This window comes from Polypterus senegalus, chromosome 1 (assembly GCF_016835505.1).
Source record: "Polypterus senegalus isolate Bchr_013 chromosome 1, ASM1683550v1, whole genome shotgun sequence".
NCBI lineage: Eukaryota > Metazoa > Chordata > Cladistia > Polypteriformes > Polypteridae > Polypterus > Polypterus senegalus.
The window spans coordinates 79123040-79143520 of record NC_053154.1 but is presented as its reverse complement, the minus strand read 5'-3'; the positions used below and the strand labels follow the sequence as shown (position 1 = coordinate 79143520).

The 20481-nt window shown below is 37.2% G+C and overlaps 1 protein-coding gene across 2 annotated transcripts in view; it reads right to left on the bottom strand.

Moving 5' to 3' along the window:
• LOC120517975 (membrane-spanning 4-domains subfamily A member 15-like) overlaps window positions 1-18876 on the bottom strand; it is a 32626-nt gene extending 13750 nt beyond the window's left edge. The window contains exons 1-5 of one of the 2 annotated variants that reach the window (XM_039740521.1): window positions 18801-18876; window positions 12608-12810; window positions 10082-10159; window positions 4506-4613; window positions 2725-2781 (exon numbers count right to left, since the gene is read on the bottom strand). In XM_039740521.1, the coding sequence (XP_039596455.1) occupies window positions 2725-2781; window positions 4506-4613; window positions 10082-10156 (240 nt within the window). In that variant the 5' untranslated portion in view covers window positions 10157-10159; window positions 12608-12810; window positions 18801-18876. The remainder of the gene's footprint in view (window positions 1-2724; window positions 2782-4505; window positions 4614-10081; window positions 10160-12607; window positions 12811-18800) is intronic. The other variant, XM_039740528.1, reaches the window with a different exon arrangement.
• Between the last annotated feature and the right edge of the window lie 1605 nt (window positions 18877-20481).

Sequence of the window (20481 nt, the reverse complement as noted above, 5' to 3'; positions counted from 1 at the left end):
TTTTAAACACACTACTTCTCGCTGCGATACGCGGGTATATATATATGTATATATATATAACCCGATCTACATACTCGAATAATGGATACTTTATTCACCATCAATGATTGTTTTGGTAAAGCCATACTCAGTGTATTCATTAGATGAGCGGTAAAAAGTAAGGGCAAGGGAGGATGACTTATTGAGGCATGCAGGCTGTAGTGCGTCAACTCTATCTGAATTGCGATCACATTTGAAAAATATATCTTTTCAAGTTCTATTTAGTCCATATGTGTCAAACTCAAGGGCAGCGGGCCACATCCGGCCCGCGTGTAATTATATCCGCCCGAGATCATTTTATATACTGTATTATTGTTATTAAAGCCGGGTATATGAAGCGCTGGTAACACAATAAACTACAGATCCCATAATGCAGCGCTTCAGCTGCCTTGCCGAACAGTTACGCGTTAATCAAGTCTACCTTAAGATGCTGCAAGTTATTGCGAAGCTAGCTCACACGATGCTGAAGAGAAAAGTTGATTCTGAAAATAGAGCCTTTAAAACCGATGGGAGGCTGAGTATATGTTTACTGAACCCGTGTGTCTCATTTGTGGAGCTAATGTGGCTGTAATTACAGAATTTAATCTAAGGCGGCACTATAAACAAAACATCAGGGTAACCTGAAAGACCTGAATGCAATGCAGAAGATACAGAAAGCAGAAGAATTAAATAAGAATCTGACACTTCAGCGGACGTTTTTACCCGTGCACAATCACAAAGTGATTTCAATTGAGGCTGCTTTTATGGGAGACACAACCACTTGCCCCACTTTCCCTGTTACCAAGTAATGTTAAACCAAGTCGTCACTACGGTGTTCCCAAATCGCACTTTGCTGATAAACTGGCGCACTGAGTTTGCACGGCGCTTTGGTGACTTTGAAGAACAAAAAGTCCGTCTACATGCGGCTCGAACCTTGTGCATGTTTGGTAGCACATATCTGTGTGAGAAGCTCTTCTCAGTGATAAAGACTAACAAAACAGCACACAGGAGTCGCCTCACTGATGAGCACCTGCAATCCATCCTGAGAATCTCCACAACACAGAACCTCACACAAACAGAAACGAACCTGTTGCCAAAAAAAGATGCCAGGCGTCCAGCTCTAAAATGACATATGAGCAAAGACAACTGAATGATTTGATTTGTTATTGCTGAAAGGAACACATTTTATTTATATTTCTAGGTTTTGTTATGCAGCATGTTCATATTTGAATTTGTATAATTTTGACAGGATATATTTTTATGGAGAGCAAAATCTTTTGGGATATTTAAAATCTAAGTTTATTTTTATAAAATATAAAATTACATAAGAGTAAAGAAATTTGAATGTTTGTTCTTTTAATGTTTACTTTATTTCTAACTTGTATAATTTAGACAGGATATATTTTTATGGAGAGCAAAATATTATAAGTTGTTTAAGGTTTGAGTTGATTTATTCAGGAATAATATTCCTGTCTGTTTTACCATTCCTACCAAAGATATTTCTGTCGACTAAATAAAAATTCCTTCTATTTAAAATTTAAATAGAACTTGAACAAATACGATAGTTCATAATATCCACGCAGACTTGCGTAAGAGCGGGTGTCATCCGTTTTAACAAACAGCGTATTGCACTGATACTGAAATAGCTGTGTGTGTATATATGTAGATATGTATGTATATGTATATATATGTATTTGTGTGTATATATGTGTGTGTATGTATGTGTGTATGTATATGTATGTGTATATGTATAGATATGTATATATATATGTTTGTGTGTGTGTGTAAATATATATATATATTATATATATATATATATATATATATATATATATATATGACAACAACACTCATCACTCACAACAGTGACAAAACAATTACATTGACAATCATGTTATGTTATTTTCAAAATGTTTCCTTTTTTTTTCATTACTTCTTTAACACACTACTTCTCCGCTGCGAAGCAAGGGTATTTTGCTAGTATATATATATATATAGCGAGAATAGTTTTTTATTCCTAAAGTTTTGAAAACCTACTAGGTGTTATCATCAGAGGAAAAATGATTAGACATACAGGTGTATACATGGGACAAACATCTAAAACACCCACAACACATATACAAGAACATCACAATGCTGTCAGAAGGAAGGACCCACAGTTTCTGATATAGGCACATACTAATTCTACCAAAACACATTAAGTGGGTACATTGCAAGTACAATTCAGGGTTAATATTAAAAGTGTGAGAGAGCTGGCTGTATTGTGACTATCAGATGAAAATGCCATTAACAGAGACTTAGACATGAACCCAGCATATGCAGGATTAAAAAGAAGAACACCTAAACAATAACAAAGACTTTATGACCAACATCCTCCGAACTGCACCTTATCAAACTTATAGATAGATAGATAGATAGATAGATAGAATACAACCTGAATATCTGAACAAATGTATTCAAACCAATGTACTGTATATATTCAAACTGTTGCATCTGAACCAATATATATTTAACCAATTTATAAATTTATGAAGCAGTATTATTATTTTTTTTCAGAACAGTACCTCATATGGAATTTAACATATATTTCTAGAGGAAGTTGTGATTAAAATTACATTTTCTGATATTATAAAGCAATGCTGATCTAGTGTGAAGAATTTTTGATTGTAGCCAGCCAATCATTCCTCACCGAGGCTTTTTACTTACCAGTTTAGAAGTAGGATTCTTGATAGCAGCAAGGCATTGGTATCCAGAACACATACTCTGTAAAGAGAGACATTTGAAAAAGTAGTTATTAAAATATTTTTAACAGAATTTTGTTATTGCCTAAACAGGGCAGTTAGGTCAGATTATCTCGAGGCATAACATGAGCTACCACAGCTATGCTGATGACATACAGCTGTATTTATCAATAGCATCTGACGACTCCGACACTCTTGATTCACTGACACAATGTCTCACTTGTGTTTCTGAATGGATGAGTAGTAATTTTCTCAAACTAAATAAAGAGAAAACAGAAATTTTAGTGATTGGCAACAGTGGATATAATGAGGTTATCAGAAATAAACTTGATGTATTAGGATTAAAAGTCAAGACGGAGGTAAAGAATTTAGGGGTAACTATTGACTCTGACCTGAATTTTAAATCACATAATACTCAGATTACTAGGACTGCATTTTTTCACTTAAGAAATATAGCAAAAGTTAGACCTCTTATAACATTGCAAGATGCTGAAAAATTAGTTCACGCTTTTGTTTTCAGTTGGCTAGATTACTGTAATGCACTCCTCTCAAGACTACCCAAAAAATACATCAATCGATTACAACTAGTGCAGAATGCAGCTGCTAGAATCTTAACTTGGAAACGGAAATCCGAGCACATCACCCCAGTTTTGATGTCACTACACTGGTTACCTGTGTCATTTAGAATTGACTTTAAAATACTGCTTATGGTTTACAAAGCCTTAAATAATCTCGCTCCATCTTATATATCGGAATGTCTGACACCTTACACTCCAAATCATAACCTTAGATTTTCAAATGAGTGTCAGATTAGAATTCCAAGAGCTAAACTTAAAAGAAGTGGTGAGGTGGCCTTCTGCTGTTACACACCTAAAATCTGGAATAGCTTGCCAATAGCCACATGGCCATCATCATCAAATTCTTTCATGAGAAACCCTGAATACCATGAGGACTGATTGAGGTCATTTATGTCAGGTAGAATGCCTAGAGGGGGCTGGGTGGTCTCGTGGCCTGGAACCCCTGCAGATTTTATTTTTTTTTTGTTTTTTTCTGTCCTCCCTGGCCATCGGACCTTACTTTTATTCTGTTAATTAGTGTTCCCTAATTTTAATTATTTATTTTGTCTTTTTCTCTTTCTTCATCATGTAAAGCACTTTGAGCTACATTGTTTTTTATGAATATCTGCTATATAAATAAATGTTGTTATAACAGGTGAATTTAGTGTGTAATGAATATCACTATATTAAACTGTTTATCGCAACATTTTCATTTACACTTTGGTTTTTCGTCCTGTAGCTTACTTGTTAGCCCACACATAGGTGGGGTTCATAAAAAGAGAAATGGTGTTAAGTGGTAAATAAACGGAAAATACTAAAATGCTAAATAATGAAGAAAAAAAGTGAACTGTAGATGGAGTATTGGTATATAAACCATAAATCTTTTTAGAGAACATTTCAGCATTATGAAGGATTTGGGGAAAATCATATAAACAACAGGTAGCAAAAAGTATTGTATTGATATGTAAGATAATACATTAAATGCTGTTTCAAGAGTTTTCTATTTGTGGATTAAGTTCAAGGTTAACATAAGCAAGTCATTTTATTTATCCCCGTATATGTTTAAAGTGAGTTTTAAAAAATCAGTGACAAAGGAATTCCATTTTTCCGCAACAAAGCAAAATGAAGTTTATTTTACTGTCATCATAAAAAATAACGTCACAGTTACTATCTTACAGTAAAATCTTACCACTGAACTTGCCCAATGTGGAACTTTACAATAAACTGCATATGAATGTAGATTTCCCAAAACTGCACCAAATACAATGTGATTTATTCCGATCATGATCTGCACTACCTGCAAGAAAGCAAACATTTTCAGTTTTTAAATGTGATGCATTAGACTAACAAATAAATAGTACTGCTAGCAATATGAAACCCATCCATTGAGCATGGCAACTTGTTTGCATCCTATCAACTTTAAACCTTCAAAAAAAGTAATATTTTACCTGAGGAAAGGTTTAAAAATGTGTAATTAACCAAGCAGGTTGACTTTAAACAATCAATATATTCATTTCAACGTACGCTGTTTGTATGTACTGCATTGTCATTCATTTTTGGTAGTCATTTATTTTAGAAGAGGGATGTGGAGTTTGTGAACTTATCCTAGCAACTATCTTTGTATTGGACTATACCTCACTGCAGAGTACACTTTTGAATACTATCCTTTTTTAATCGTTTATTGAATTTATTAAAGGCATGTAACATTCCATACAACCAACTTGACAAAACTAAATTCAATTTAACCCCCACCCATGAGAAAGAGAAGAAGACCAAAAGACAGAGTAAAACTTAGTAAGGAGGAAAAGGAGTCCTTTTCCGGAATATAAATGCTTATTCTAAAATGTTATAGATTAGATCCTGCCAGATTTTTAAAAAAATTTGAACAGATCCTTTAAGTGAGAATTAGATTTTTTTCCAAATCAACTGTATATATTGATATTTTCTGTTCAAGTCCTTTTCTGAAAATCCTATTTATCTCTGATGCATTTTGAAAGTGAACAGCCAACGGGTCAATGGCAAATGCAAATAGCAATGGTGACAAAGGCTATTAGTACTGCATTCAACCTTGAAGTAGTCTAAAATAATGGTAATGCAAACTGAAGCTTCTGGACTGGTATACAGCAGTTTGATTTAAGCACATATGTTTGGGCCAAACCCAAATTTATGCAATGTGATGAATAGGTAGTCACATTCAACCATATCAAATGCTTTTTCTGCATGCAAAAATAATAAGATCTCCAGAGTGTTAGACTTTATGGGTGAATATATTACATTAAATAGGTATCGAAGATTGGAAGCTGGAACAATCCGTAAACTGAGCATCAGATCCTTACTAGCGCAGCGACACTGTGTCCTCACATGTTTAATTATTAACAATATAGATTATTCAAATGAAGTTAAAGTTTTATCTGTATAATATAATAAACATATTTTGCTGCATTTCATCTTAAAAATGATATCGTCATCATATGTACTGTAAATACGTGCTTTATAAAGTGACTCAGGTTGTGCAATATTATAACTATAGTGCAAGTTTATAGTGAGGTGACAGTTCTACAAGGAGCACTTGATGGACTGATTAAGTGCGTTTATAGTTCTTGGGATGAAACTGTTTCTGAACTGCGAGGTCCGTACAGGAAAGATTTTTGAAGTGCTTGCCATGTGAGAGCGGTTCAATAGACAGCATGTCTGAGGCAGCATGTGCTTTATGCTGTATACTGATAATTCTCTTTCCGAGTGATGCAGAGATAGTAATATGGAAAAAGATGATCCGCTGTGGCAACCCCTAACGGGAGCAGCTGAAAGAAGAAGAAGAAGGTGCAGTGAGAGTAACAACGCTAAAGCAGCTATGGTATTTGGAATAGTTTGGCCATTCTGTGGACCATTATATTGTTACAGGTTAATTACAATCAGATGCATTAAACTAATAAACAATATGTGGTTAATTTCAGTGTATTTATAAAGTTGTGTCAGGGATGTGGATCTAAAAAAGAAAGGGTAACCACGCTGGAACACTGCTTTGATGCTGGGTGCCGCCAGTCTGCAAAACCGAGCGCAGAACTTGTGCACGCCAGGTTATGAGCTACCGTGGAAATGTGCATGGCTTTACGCCAAGTTTAGGTTTTATACATCGTGATTTGAACGTGGAAACAGGCTTACACAACATTTTTGTGTGTACGCACTGTTTATACATGATGCCCCTTGTGTTTTCCCACTCTGAAGTGAGTTTATAGTGTCTTGTAATTTTGGTAGTGTCAGAGGTTTATCCAATTCCTCTGCACTGAGAGTATCTAGCTGTGGTATCTATAAATGTATCAAAAAATACATTAGATTGTGTCTTGTATTCTTTAAACTCAGTAGAATATAAGGACTTATAGTAGTCACTAAATGTGTGCGTTATAGTTTTATGGTTAATGATTTTATCTCCATCTTTCTTGGTGATTACTGATATTGCAAACTTCATGTTTGTGGAATAGTTGAGCTAAGATCTTATTAGCCTTCTCTCTCATAGTAATGATGTCATTATTTAACACTAGAGTTCCTGATGACTACAAAAAAACTTGTAAACCTGGCCCACCTTAAATTCCTTTACACCTCTCCATCAGCGTCTTTTGTTTTGTAAATGTGTCGATCAGCACAGTGCTGTCAGATCTAAACACTAGCGTGACGAATTGCTTGCGTAGTGAAGTGACTTTAGCTGCAGGTGAAAGTCCCAATTTACTTTATGGTGCCAAGCAGAGTTACGTTGTGGTTCAGCCGTCTATTAGCCAGCAAAAGTGCTGTGAGGCCTGTCTGTTGCTATGGTCCTGCCTTTGTCCAGTCTGATAGCAGTCACGAGACATCATATCTTTGATTGCCGGTACAACAAATAGTTCTGAGCAGGCATCAGCCACAGCGCTGTTCTTGTGAAAAGAATGGAGATAAATGCCATCAGCTTAGCGAGGGAGAGGCAAGTTCATTGTACCATGTGAACGTCACTGAGAGAATAAAACTGAATAATAAAAAAACAAGCACTAACATTTACAAGTAGACAGCATTTACACTGGGTGTTACAGACTCAAATCAAATAGATGTTTTTATTTTATTGTAAAAATAATAATAATAATAGCAGCTCACTACTCAAAACGTAGAACACCCAGTCTTAAACCTGGGACCTTCAGGTTATAAGGCAGCAGTTCTTACCTCTGCACCATTCAAGAATATGTGTAGACTCCCTGTTGATTGATATTTGAGCTTGGGTTTTTAACTCATTGACAGCAACATGTGTATCGAATGCTTTTATTTTTTTTCTTTGGTTATATTCTTGAGTAAAAGCGCACATGTTTATTTGATATTAGGACTAAGTCTTCACACATTGTACACTTCATGTCAATATTACAATAACATGGAAAAAGTTTCTGCTTTAGGTATGTGTTCAGCATTTCTTGCATTTCTCACATTTCCTTTCTTCCTACACTTACTCAGATATTTGTAGACACGGAGCGCACATGAAATGCAAGTATTCCAAATAACAATGTACTATATTATTTACCCTATACAACGCCAGGAACCTCACACACAGATAAGGAGTCTAGGCTTGAGCTGGAAGAACTTTTTGCCTGAGCTAAGGTCCGTCAGTCCAGGGGATGGGACAGCAGGCTGCTGGCTGCTTATGCTGATCGATGTATTTATAAAACAAAAAAAAATGTTGTGTAAGCCTGTTTCCACACTCAAATTGCGATGTATACAACCTAAACTTGGTGTAAAGCCATGCACATTTTCACGGTAGCTAAACTTGCGATAGAGCTATAATATTGCACAACCTGAGTCACTTTATAAAGCGCGTATTTGCATATGATGACAGTATCATTTTTAAGATGAAATGCAGCAAAATATGTTTATTATATTATACAGATAAAACTTTAACTTAATTTAAATAATCTATATTGTTAACAATTAAACATGTGAGCACACGGTGCTGCAGCACTAGCAAGGAGCTGGCGCTCCGTTCATGGATTGTTCCTGCCTCGTGCTGTATTCTTGCTGGGGCTGGTGCAACACTGGAAGGACAGATGGATAGAATAATTAAACATGTACTACAAAGATATTTCAATGTTCCTTATAAGTTTTGATGAATTGGTGTTCTAAGCTTACAGATGGCTTAACGTCTATTACAGAGCTGATTGTGTGGCGATTGGGTATTTGGAGAAAGAAAAGTAAGGACAGGAATTGGGGAAAATTATATCTCCCCAAGTATACAGCTCAGTATTTTAATTATTCAGAGAGCTGTAATATCACGAATGTAATGGATTCTGTGTCCTATCAGAGAAAGAGAAAGCCCGTTTAAGAAGCACGTAGTGATTCACACACATAGAGCACATAGAAGATCAAATACAAAACAAAGCATTTAACATGCTACTTTAATTATGGGATTTGAGAAACTAGTAAATTAAGCGATTTTAAGGTGAAGTTTATGATATTCTACTTTAATGACAAAATAAACTAAGTGATTAAAGTGGAAATTTCGAGATTAAAGTTGACATTTCGTGCTTTTTTCCCCACTGTGTGCCTATTTTTTTTTTTCTCTGTAACCTAATAAGCTTTCATATGACACTCAGACTGTGGGCTATGACTCGCCTTTCACAGCGACTTTGATATCTGACAATTTCTTTTTTATTTTGGGCACTGTGCGACTTTGTGAACTTGAGCTTTCGAGTTTCTCCGACATTCTATGTCACTCGATCAACTTTCTTTTGTTGTTTATACCACTGTTTAAACCAACAAATAGTATGTTTTTCCTTGCCTCCACTTGGTATTCGCTGAAATTCCTTTATTTCCCCTGTGCTTTTGCCATTGACTTTTCACAGAACGCTGAGCTTCAGGGCTATTTATATTGATTTGCATATTCAAAGAGGCGTAATTCTGGGAGGAGTGGCAATGTGTGTTACTTTTCACACTGACCGGGATTTATGGAGGGGAAGAACGTGGAATTTGACAAACGCACAGATTTATGCACCTGGATATTTTTGTGCATACGCACATTTCCGCTTTTGTCCTTACGCCATTTTCAGTGTGAATTCTACGCACAGCGTTATTCATGAGGTCCCTGCCGTGATTTTGTTCTATTCTGGTAATTTCACTGATTAACTCTTGGCCTTCTTGGTTTCCGATTTACTTTTGTAGGAGAGATATAAGATAATCTGTCCTCTTTGTGTTTAGACCTGTTAGGTAAAAGAATAATTTCTTCCTCTTTAACTTGCAATTGAGACCTTTGACATTTCAGCTCACAAAGTTCGCTATTTGGTAATAGAGTGATTGCTTCTGAACTTTTGTTTTTCTTCATTTTATAGTCTTAAATTAAAGTTATACATTATTACATTATGAAAGCTTTATCCTTAATTTCCAATATTTCCAGGTGTTATGGCTATAACGCCTATTGTGTTGGCACGTAAAATTGTGGAGATAAAAAGGATTGATCAGAAATTGCTTACTTAATTGACTTAATTGGCTTCATTCTTGGGTTTCAGGTATGCTGAAAAAGCATCCTTGGGTTCCACAGTATATAAAAAATGATTTAATGATGTTACATAAATGGATTTTGGAAAGCACAAAAATTCAACAGAGTTCAAGAAAGGTTGTAATTTATATGTCATGGAAAAAAAAATATAGATGAAAGTTATTTCAATACTGAAAAATGTTCAACCAAAACATTGGTTTCTCTATTTTTTTTTCTTTGAATAGAATTAACATTCACTTACTGCTTAGTAATAATATATCACTTACCCCAAGTGCTAGTGGCTGACCTTTAAGAAATAACTGGAATTCTGGTGATAGCTCAAACCTTTCAGGGGTATGCATCTCCTATTTTTTGTAAAGAAAATTCATTACCATGTGCAATAAAGAATAACAACATTAAGAACACATTGAAGTTAACAGATCATTCAGTCTTCTCTAGGTATACTAATTAATTGCCTTATTGTTCAATTTGCCTTACTTCTACATTCAAATAATTTATTTGTGACGTGTCCCATACCTCATAAGTTTCACATGTTAACAAAATAAAAGGTACTCATAATCAAAGCTTTAGTTTCAGTCTTCACAATATTATCGCTGTAAAAATTCTTGTAGTTCACATTTCCTTAGGATGAGTACATTCAGCTCCTTCTTTTTTCAGACAATTACCTCCTCTGTCAGTTTCTTTTCTAGCATTCTTATGTTTTTATATAATATAGAAACTAAATACACACAACAGTACTCCAGGTGTAGTCTCACTAAAGAAATAAGCACAACCTCTCTTGACATAGAATATGCTATACTTTTAAAATTTTTCTGAGTGAGCACTCTCAAGTAATTCTAAACTCTCAATCTGTAAAATGTGCATGTGGTTTTGGCTTTCCTTCCTTCTTTATCTATAATTATTTTTTCTTTTGTCACATATTCACACACACATTTTAATTTTCTCCTAATTTACCTATAATAATTATGTGCTAAAATTAAGTAAAATGATTTAATTTTATTAAAAAAATATTTAAAAAGTATATATATTATATATTTATATAAAGTATACATCCTCTTTAATAAAACCCCTGTGTGTGTCCAGGTGTCCGTGTGTGTGTCTTCTGATGAAGTGCGCATGCGCGGGGCTGCACGTGTTCAGTCTCTCCCTGTGCAGAGAGAGAGAGAGAGAGAGACAGACACACACATACACAGATACACACGTGTGTGAGAGACACACACAGGCACGCTAGAGAGAGACGCACACACAGGCGTGAGAGACAGACACACACACACACACACGGATTGTTGCAATGTTACTTTTCTTGGTTGTTTATTAAATTACGGATTTTTCAAATGTTCATTTTTTTCCCTGTGCTTAAAACTCATTAAAAAAAGTGTTTTTAGTGAGTGTTTCGTATTGCTATAGCGTGAACTCTTGCAGTGTTAGTTTTCTCTGTTGTTCAAGGTTTTCTCAGTGTTATTCAATGTTTTTACATTTAGTTTACTATTACACTGTGCATTCTATGGTATAATTAACTATATTTGTTCTTAAAAACATAAAAAAATATATATTTACATACAGTTTGTACAGTCTGGAACAGATTAATTGTATTTACATGCAATCCTATGGGGGAAATTACTTTGGTTCACAACCAAATCGGGTTTACCACCGCAGTTTGGTATGGTGAAAGTAGCCAATCCGAGAGTGTTATTCATTTCTCCTTGCTGATGATTGACTGCTGCTTTGAGATGAATCTCCAGCTGAGTGTCGTCGTGTTTTCCATTTTGTTATTGTTTTGTTTGATTTGCACAAGAAGAAGTTTGAAACACTATAGGAGAAGGATGAACTACTGGATTTGCTCCGGGAATTAAAAAGTTATGCTGCAGTAGCGCACCACTATGGCATTAATGAAAGCACCATACTGTATGCTACATAAAGAAAAACGACGCAGCAATCTGGAGTACCATATCTGTAAGTTTCTGTGATACTGCCAAAAAGGTAATGAGAATAAGGAATAAAAATATTGTCAGGATGGAATCTGCCTTGGCACTGTGGATCACCGACTGCAGGAAAAACATCCCCTTGGATGGTAACATCATTTGTGAGAAAGCACGGAAATTGTACCAGCAGTTCGCTATAGGAGACAATGTAGCAACTTCCTATCACAATGCCAGCACAAAACCCCACCAGAAGAAGACCCGTACAAAGATACGACTCCTCCTGAAGCCCCTGAAGAAGAGGCGCCACCTGAGGAGTTTTAAATCCTGTGCATTGTACTCCATAGCTACTTTATCATCATCATCAATATCATTCATAATTGGTGAGTACCCCTAAATTTTACTGTATTTTAATTAAATGAAATTATTATGTATTTACTCTACTTATAACAAAGAAAACTACATTGGATACCAAAGAAAACGCGCTTGCATGAATTACAGTACGTATAGCGGTAACATCAGTATTTTACATTCTAGCACCACGGGAGACATAACAGTACAGTACTGTACAGTATACGGGTTTACCTTTACATTCTGTTTTTAACTAATGTATTAAGGTAATTTTTTAGGTAATGTATTAATGTATTAAGCTGCGTTTGCAATAAAATTAAAGTGCTTTGGGGACATACTGTATTTAGGCTTGAAACTATAAAAATAGGCATTTAAAAGGCATATTTTAACCACGTCCAAAAGTCGCGGTTTTTCACAATTCGCGGGTGCTCTAGGAACGTATCCCCTGCAAATTTTGGGGGTGTACTGTATTAATGCCTTTTTCCCTTCCTCAACAGAAAAAAGAAAGGTTAAAGAACATACCTTATGTAAAGCCCACCTGGTAAAGTCCTTTCTGAATCCCTCTGATGACTGCACTTCTGGGTCTCTTTCCAAAGATGTCACTTTCAGTTCCAGTTGATGACTTCACTTCCAGTCCCTTACTGATGACTTCTTTTCCAGCTCCAGATTATGATGTCATTTTCATCTCACCATCAACATCACTTCCATCAAGATTAATTTCCTGTCTTGTATACAAAAAAACCAACGAAACATTATATTGGTTGTCAAATATCTGTGTTACTCCTCTTTGATGATTTCTCAGATCCACTGACATTATACAAAGAATTCCCCCAACACTTTGCCTATTTTCTTTGTGCTTTATTTCTTCACAGATTGGCGTAGTTAGCAGGATTCGCTGTTTGAAACATGACTGAGCAATGGGATCTCAATACAGTGCTGGGGACCATTATAACAGAGCTTCAATCCGTGAAACTACAGCTGGGAGCGACCCAGACACAATTTGCAGAGACAGAGGCTCAACTCGGCACAGCAGAAGTGAGAAATCCGGAGGCTGCTCGACCTCCCCCTCCTCCGTTAGTGGAACTTTTGGAAGGAGATAATATCAAGTCATATTTGTTGATTTTTGAGCGCACCACTGCCCATAACCATTGGCCGAGGACGGAGTGGGCACACATACTTGTGCCGTACTTGGAAGGGTGACACGCAGCAAGCTTATTATAATCTCTCTGAGGAGGAGTCCACTGATTACAACACCCTTAAGGACAGATTTTTAAATGCTACAGCGTTACCTTGGACCATCAGGCAAGGGAATGGAGGCAGTGGAAGTTTGATCCAACAAATTCACAAGAGCCCAGGCTTTCGAGAGCTGGGGGAAAATGGGGCGTTGGATACGGCCTGACAAAAAAAATGCCAGACAGGTCGGGCAGCAGCTTGCCTGTGAGACTTTGGTCAATGCCCTGCCAGGCTGTCTTGCCCAGCATGTCCATAGACAACCCTACCATAACTTGGATGCCATAATTGAGATGGTCAAGCAACACCAGGCGGTCTCCAGGGTGGAGAGGTTTGAATGGTCTGCTTGCCTAACCCAACAGGGACGCATAAGTAGTAGCCTCTGGAGAGGACCACTCCTTGAGGTTGGCAAAGATCCTTTAACCAGCCTTCAGTTTGAGTTAGATGTACTCCCTCATCTTTTAAACAGGAACAGTGGAATAATGATTTGCTAACATTTGCAAGAAATTAGATAGTTTTGGATAATGGGCAACCCACCCAGAATCCCATGCTTCAAGGGCCTCACTTTGTATTAAAAAATTATCTGTTGTATCGAGTAGAGGAGCACGAGGGTGAGGTGAGGTCACGGCTTCTGGTACTGTGAACCTTCCGGCAGGAGGTTTGTGAACTAGCACACACCCATCTCTTAGGCACCCATTTTGGATTTGAAAAGACATTGGAGAGAATCTAGCTCTGATTTTCTTGGCCTGGAATAAATGAGGAGGTCTGACAATTTTGTTCTTCCTGTCTGAAATGTCAGCTTTGTACGATTCCACATAGGAACCGTGCTCTTCTTATTCCTCTCCCTTTGATTGAAGTCTCCTTTGAGCAAATCAATATCGATCTCGTGAGTCCCTTGGAACCCTCAGCAAAAGGACATAAATATATATTAGTCATAGTGAATTACACTACTCAGTACCCAGAGGCCATTCAAATAATAGCACGAGGGAAATTGTAGAGGTATTTGCAAGAATCAGAATCCCAAAAGAAGTCCTTATGGACCAGGGGACTCCTTTCACATTGCAGACATTCAGGGAGGTTGCCAAGTTACTCCACATTAATCATCTTAAAATGTCTGTCTACCACCCCCAAACTGACAGGTTGGAAGAGAGATTCAACCAAACTCTTAAACAGATGCTCCGCAAGGTAGTTAGAGAGGATGAACGGGACTGGGATCAGTTACTTCCACTCATCCTTTTTGTATACTGGGAAGTACCACAAGCCTCGATGGGATTTTCTGCTTTTGAATTATTATATGGGTGGCAACCCTGGGGTATTTTGAACATACTAAAAGAGGGGTGTGAAGGAAAGGCTCTCCCATCTACTAATATTTTAGAATATATCGCACAGTTACAAAATAGATTTGGAAAGATTCAACCTATGCTAAAAGGACACATGGAGAAGGCTCATTCAGCTCAAGCTTGAAATTACAATAGGAACACCTCGCTCCAGGATTTCCTTCCGGAGCATCGTGTGATGGTGCTCATACCCACTTTCCATTCAAAATTGCTGGCTCATTGGCAAGGTCCTTACGAGATTACAGAAAGAAAAGGACTAATTTTTTCATTTGGTTAAATATCTGAATCATCGTCTGAGTAAGTGTGGTAATCATGTCTGTTTGTTGAAACTATCGAAGGACAGGGAGGCAGACCTCCCCTCTGGTCAATACCACTCCCTTTTCTCACTAAAAAAGTTCTTAATCTTGGTCCAAACATGACCCAACAACAAAGACGGGAGCCGGAATCTGCTTTAATGTCTGTCTGGGAAGTGCTTAGTGAGCTACCTGGTCGAACTTTGCTGATTCAGTATGACATTTTTACAGATCCCAGGGTGATCGTCAGGGAATGCCCCATCACCTCCTGGAAGCAAAACGAGCTGAAGTGGAGTTAGAGATCAGATTGATGGTGGACCTAGATGTAATTGAAGCGATCCACCGCCCTTGGTCTAGTCCTCTCATCTTGGTCCCTAAGCTTGATGGGAGCTGGAGGTTCTGTAACATCTTCTGATGTTTCAACCAGGTCTCCAAATATGATGTGTATCCGATGCAATGAGTAAATGAACTCCTTGAGAGGCTACGGAATGCACAATATCTCACTACTCTTGACATGACAAAGGGATACTGGCAAATTCTCTTAGCGAACTCCACAAAAAAGAAAACTGCCTTCAGCATCCCTAGTGGACACTGGCAGTATAAGGTACTCCCATTTGGATTACACAGGGCTCCAGTGACCTTCCAACATCTGGCAGATAGTGTGCTAAAACCTCACAATTCATATAGTGCTGCCTACTTGGATGATGCTGTCATTTATTGTGGCACATTGGAAGATAAGAGGTTATCTGGTGGGCAGGGGAACAGTTAGCCCATAGTGTTCTAAAGTTGATATCCCCGTCCGATTACCAAGTGGCATGTACAAGCTTTTCTTGGATTAGCGAGCTACTACCGCCAGGTTGTACTTCATTTTTCAGAAAGAGCTACACCCTTGAATGATCTCACAAAGAAAAGAGCTCCTTTCAATGTGGCTGAACTGGCATTTCGTGACTTAAAAGATGCCCTTACTTCAGCACCTTTATTGAAAATTCCTGATTTCTCTTCTTCCTATATTCTCCAGACCGATGCTTCAGACACAGGCCTTGGTGCTGTGTTGAACGAGAGTATTGATGGTGTTGAACATCCCGTGATGTACAGTACCTGAGCTGGAAATTGCTTGACGTCTTGGTGATCAAATGGGCCTTGACTCAGCTATGGTACTATCTGTTGGGTCGGTAATTCACCCTGATTAAGGATTATGCTGCTCTTCAGTGGATGCCTGTTCAACTCCTCAGGTCACCAGTTGCACTTGCAGTCCTATAGGTTCAAGGTCATTTATCACAGAAGTACTCTCTAGGCTAACACCGATGCCCTTTTTCATGTTTTCGACCTCTTGGTTTAGGCTGCCCAACCCGACGGATCTGGGCTGGGGGGGTGGACTTTGGTCTTGTCACACATGCGCAAGTATGGTGGCAGCCAAATTACCCAATTGCACGTGAAAGAACGAAAGATGGGGAATGTAACAGAGTATTATTGCCTTTTTCCTTTCCTCAACATAAAAACAGAGGATTAAAGAACACACCTGACGTAAAGCATAAGTGGTAAAGTTCGTTCTGACTTCCTCTGATGACTGCACTTCCAGGACCCTTTCCAAAGATGTCACTTCCGGTTCCAGTTGATGATTTCACCTCCAGTCCCTTACCAATGACTTCATTTCTGGCTCCAGATTATGATGTCATTTCTGTCTCACCATCAACGTCACTTCCATCAAGATTCATTTCCTGTTTCTTGTTTGTTAATCACTTCCTGCCATGTATACATAAAAGACCCGCAAAGAATTGTTTTGGTTGTCAAATGTCTGTGTTACTCATCTTTGACCGCAATATAATTTTTTTATGACTTTTTGGATCCACCAACAGTATACAGGGAATTCCCCAAACACCTATTTTTTTCTGCTTTATTTCTTCACAATATATATATATATCCACATATACATATATATAAATGCACACATACACACACACACACATATATATATATATATATATATATATATATATATATATATATATATATATATATATATATATATATATATAATTTGATGAGGTACATCACTTCTGGGTTCTGATCCCCTAAACCCGCCTTAGTCTTTTCTATGACTCTCATCTGGAAATATGTTAACGTGTTTTTTGGTCTCAAACCTCTTTGTTATTTTCCAATCAATTACACATGGAACTCCAACTGGTCCTCCAGCTCTTTATGATCTCTCTGTTTGTTTATTATCATATACATATCTATACTGCACTGTAACTCTTAATCCTGAAATGGGTTTGTCTTGACACTAGCTGCTTAAAATATAGTACAAAATGGTTGATTGTAAAAACAGCACTGCAGTCCAGCACATAAGAACTATGCTTCAGTTTGAAATGTTGACAATATTTTAGTAAAACCAGGCACCTAACTACTATATTTTAGCTTTCAGTTATCTTAAAACCTATAAGATGAATTAAAAATACAGAGAACAAACATTACAAATGAACTAAAGGATAACCTGCTGCCTGTTTGAACAAAAATCTTCTTTAAGCTACCTGAATTGATTTTTTGATTGTGCCGGACAGCCGGAGTCCATGCCTGGGCGGGACGCCCCTTCACTGTATATTCAAGGGGAGCAGCCCTGGACGGTGCAATACCTCCCCCTGGGTTGGAGCAGGTGCCTCGGTTTCCAGCAGGGCTCCATGGGAATTGGAGTTGGGTGCAGCCCTGTTGGGTCCCACAGGCACCGCCAGGGGGTGCTGCAGCTGAGTCCCCTGAGCCCATCTGGGCAGCATATTCACCACACCCGGAAGTTCAGCCAGATGTCGGCAATCCAGCACCTGGAGCACTTCCAGGTGCCCAATAAAAGGAGCCAGCAACCACCACTCAGCAGCCAGAGTTGTGTGGAGGTGGACAAGGTTGCCTAGGTGGAGTGGTGGTGGAAGAAAGAGAGGAGTGTGGTGTTTTGGTGTGTTTGTGTTACACTTGGGACTGTGTTGTGCCTGTGGGGATTATGGGGAAGACGTGCCCCACAGGTGAAGAAAAATAAAAGTTTATTTATTTTATACGTGCCTCCATGTCCATCTGTGTCAGGTCAGGCACCTATATAGCGCATTTTGTTGCAAGATAAATGTGTTGCTATTGACTTATTGAACAATTGTAAACTGTTATCAAAGGTTTTTTGAAAGTTGAATAACTGACACACATTTTGAATTGAGAGAAGAAAGAGCATCCCACAATAAATACCTACTTGATAGAACATTGATAACCTTAGCATTTCATTACAGCAATGTAAGGTTGCTGGGGGAATTTCCAAAAATGTAGACAAAGTGAGCAGTGACTCAATGACTTAAAAATTTCATATAAAACTCAGGGGCTTATTTTTTTTACTGGTCACGATCTAATACCTGTTAGCAATGCTCCTGATCTTTTAAGGATTCCTATTTTTAATAAATGAAAATTCCATGAGGTTTTCTTATCTGTTAAATCAATTTTTGCCAAGACTTCTTCAATATACTGTATGTGAATAGCTGTTTCCATCTAACACATTATACACACAGGTCTTAAATTACAAACTAACTTATTAAACTTTAATACTTATGGCAGAAATGGAGCAGCACACTGATATGACAACATTGTCTCATGTGAAATATTATACAAGTCACACCAGGAGAAATATGAGCTTAGTTTTAATGAATAATAAATTTACGTTATTTTACCCTATAAATGCAAATTATAAAGTCTATAATATAAGTATTTATTTCTTAATTATCTAGTTTAATAATGCATCAGATAGTAAATATGATTTTACCTTTAATCTAAAAATACAATAAATGATCATAAATAATTTAATTCCAAAAATTGAATAAAGCATATTCTTACCTGCTGCAGCACTTGGAGATGTAAACAAGTCGTGTTGCCGCTGATGCTCTCCAGAGTCTTGTTCAGCTGAGGGGAATTTAACACGTGTAAAGGGAGGGCAGAAAAGAATCCAAGGGAAACAGGAAAAAGAAAAAGGCTGTCACTACCATTAACCTTTTCATTCCCTTCTTATTTGCAGCAAATGTGAAGAATTGCCACATTTTTCAGTTCATAGTACATATTCCATCTGTATGTTTTGCTTGTTTATAACTCAGAAACTAATCCAGCTTTTTTTCCAATGTGTTACAGTGTGTTTTCTTTAAGAATGACAATGGAAACAAAGAACATGTGCTTTGGAAACATAAGAATGCATACTAGTATCAAGTATCCCGTTAAGTATATAAGGTCATCAGAATGTTGTGTTGAGTTTTTCCAAGTCAATATAAATAAAAGTGTTTTAAAATTTGGCCAATGAAATTAAAACATTTTATGGGTGGCCTGGTGGAATAATGAGAAGTACTTCACCTTCGGTTCAGGTATTGTGTAAAGTAATTTTACGTGTGAGGTCCGGTGCACACACCCTTCACATGTCTGCATAGGTTTTCCTCCAGCATCACTAAGATGTGCATGTTAGGTCCAAACTAGCTTTGTGTGGGTGTAGGGATGAGTAGTGTTCTGTCCAGAGCTGGTTTCTACATCGTGCTCAGTGCTGCCAGGGTTGACCCTGATTAACTAAGTTTCATGACAATATGTTCTGCTATCCCCTTGACCCTGTTTAGACTTAGGAAATTATATGGTATGCTTTTTTCATTTAATGAGGAACCTTTGAGAAGTGGGTTAAAAAAATTAGGAGAAACAATCCTCAGAATGATGAACTTTCCTTTGTTTTGTTCAAACATTATTTTATACATTGCCTTTCTATGGCAAACATGATTCCAATAACTTTACAGTCATTCATATAATACAAATATTTCTAAAATTTTACAGTTCAATTTAAGCTGGTTGCCCCCATTTTTGTTTTCCTTAATTGCCTATTAACTTATTGGTTCTCAACCTGTGGGACGGGCCCCCCTAGGGGGTGCGAAGATGTGAAAAAAAGAAAACAAGAATCAAAAATATGAAAAAAACATCCGTTATAACCAAAACAAATTAACTTAAACTACATTCTGATCCTAGAAAAATAAATATAGAGTTAGATAAATGTCGATAAAAGTTAAGTAGGTATAATAAAATATGCATCTATGTTTGAAGAAAACGTTAGGGGGGTTGCGATTAAAACTGTTATGAAAACTCGGGTTGCAAATACTTATACGTTGAGAAAGGCTGTATTAACTGTTTTAATTTTAGAAACCGTACAATGAATGTCATGGTGACACAGAACTCTGGGGACCAGAATGTGATTTCCATTTCTGTTCCTGATCATGTGGTGTATTCCCATCATGTGTCTGGTTTTTTTTTGTGGTGCTTTAGTTTCCTCAATTATCCATTATTCCTGCAAGATGTAATGTTAATTACTGAGTATAATTTGGTCTGGCATGACTGAGTATGCCCTACAATGGACTTCATCCTGACTTCTGACAAATGTTGCCTGAAGAAGCTTTTACTTAATGGAAACCTGAAATAGAAAAAGCATGTGTAATGGGCTAGATCTCAGTATTATAAAGAAAATAACATTTTGGTGTGTTGCTTAGTGTACTGGGCT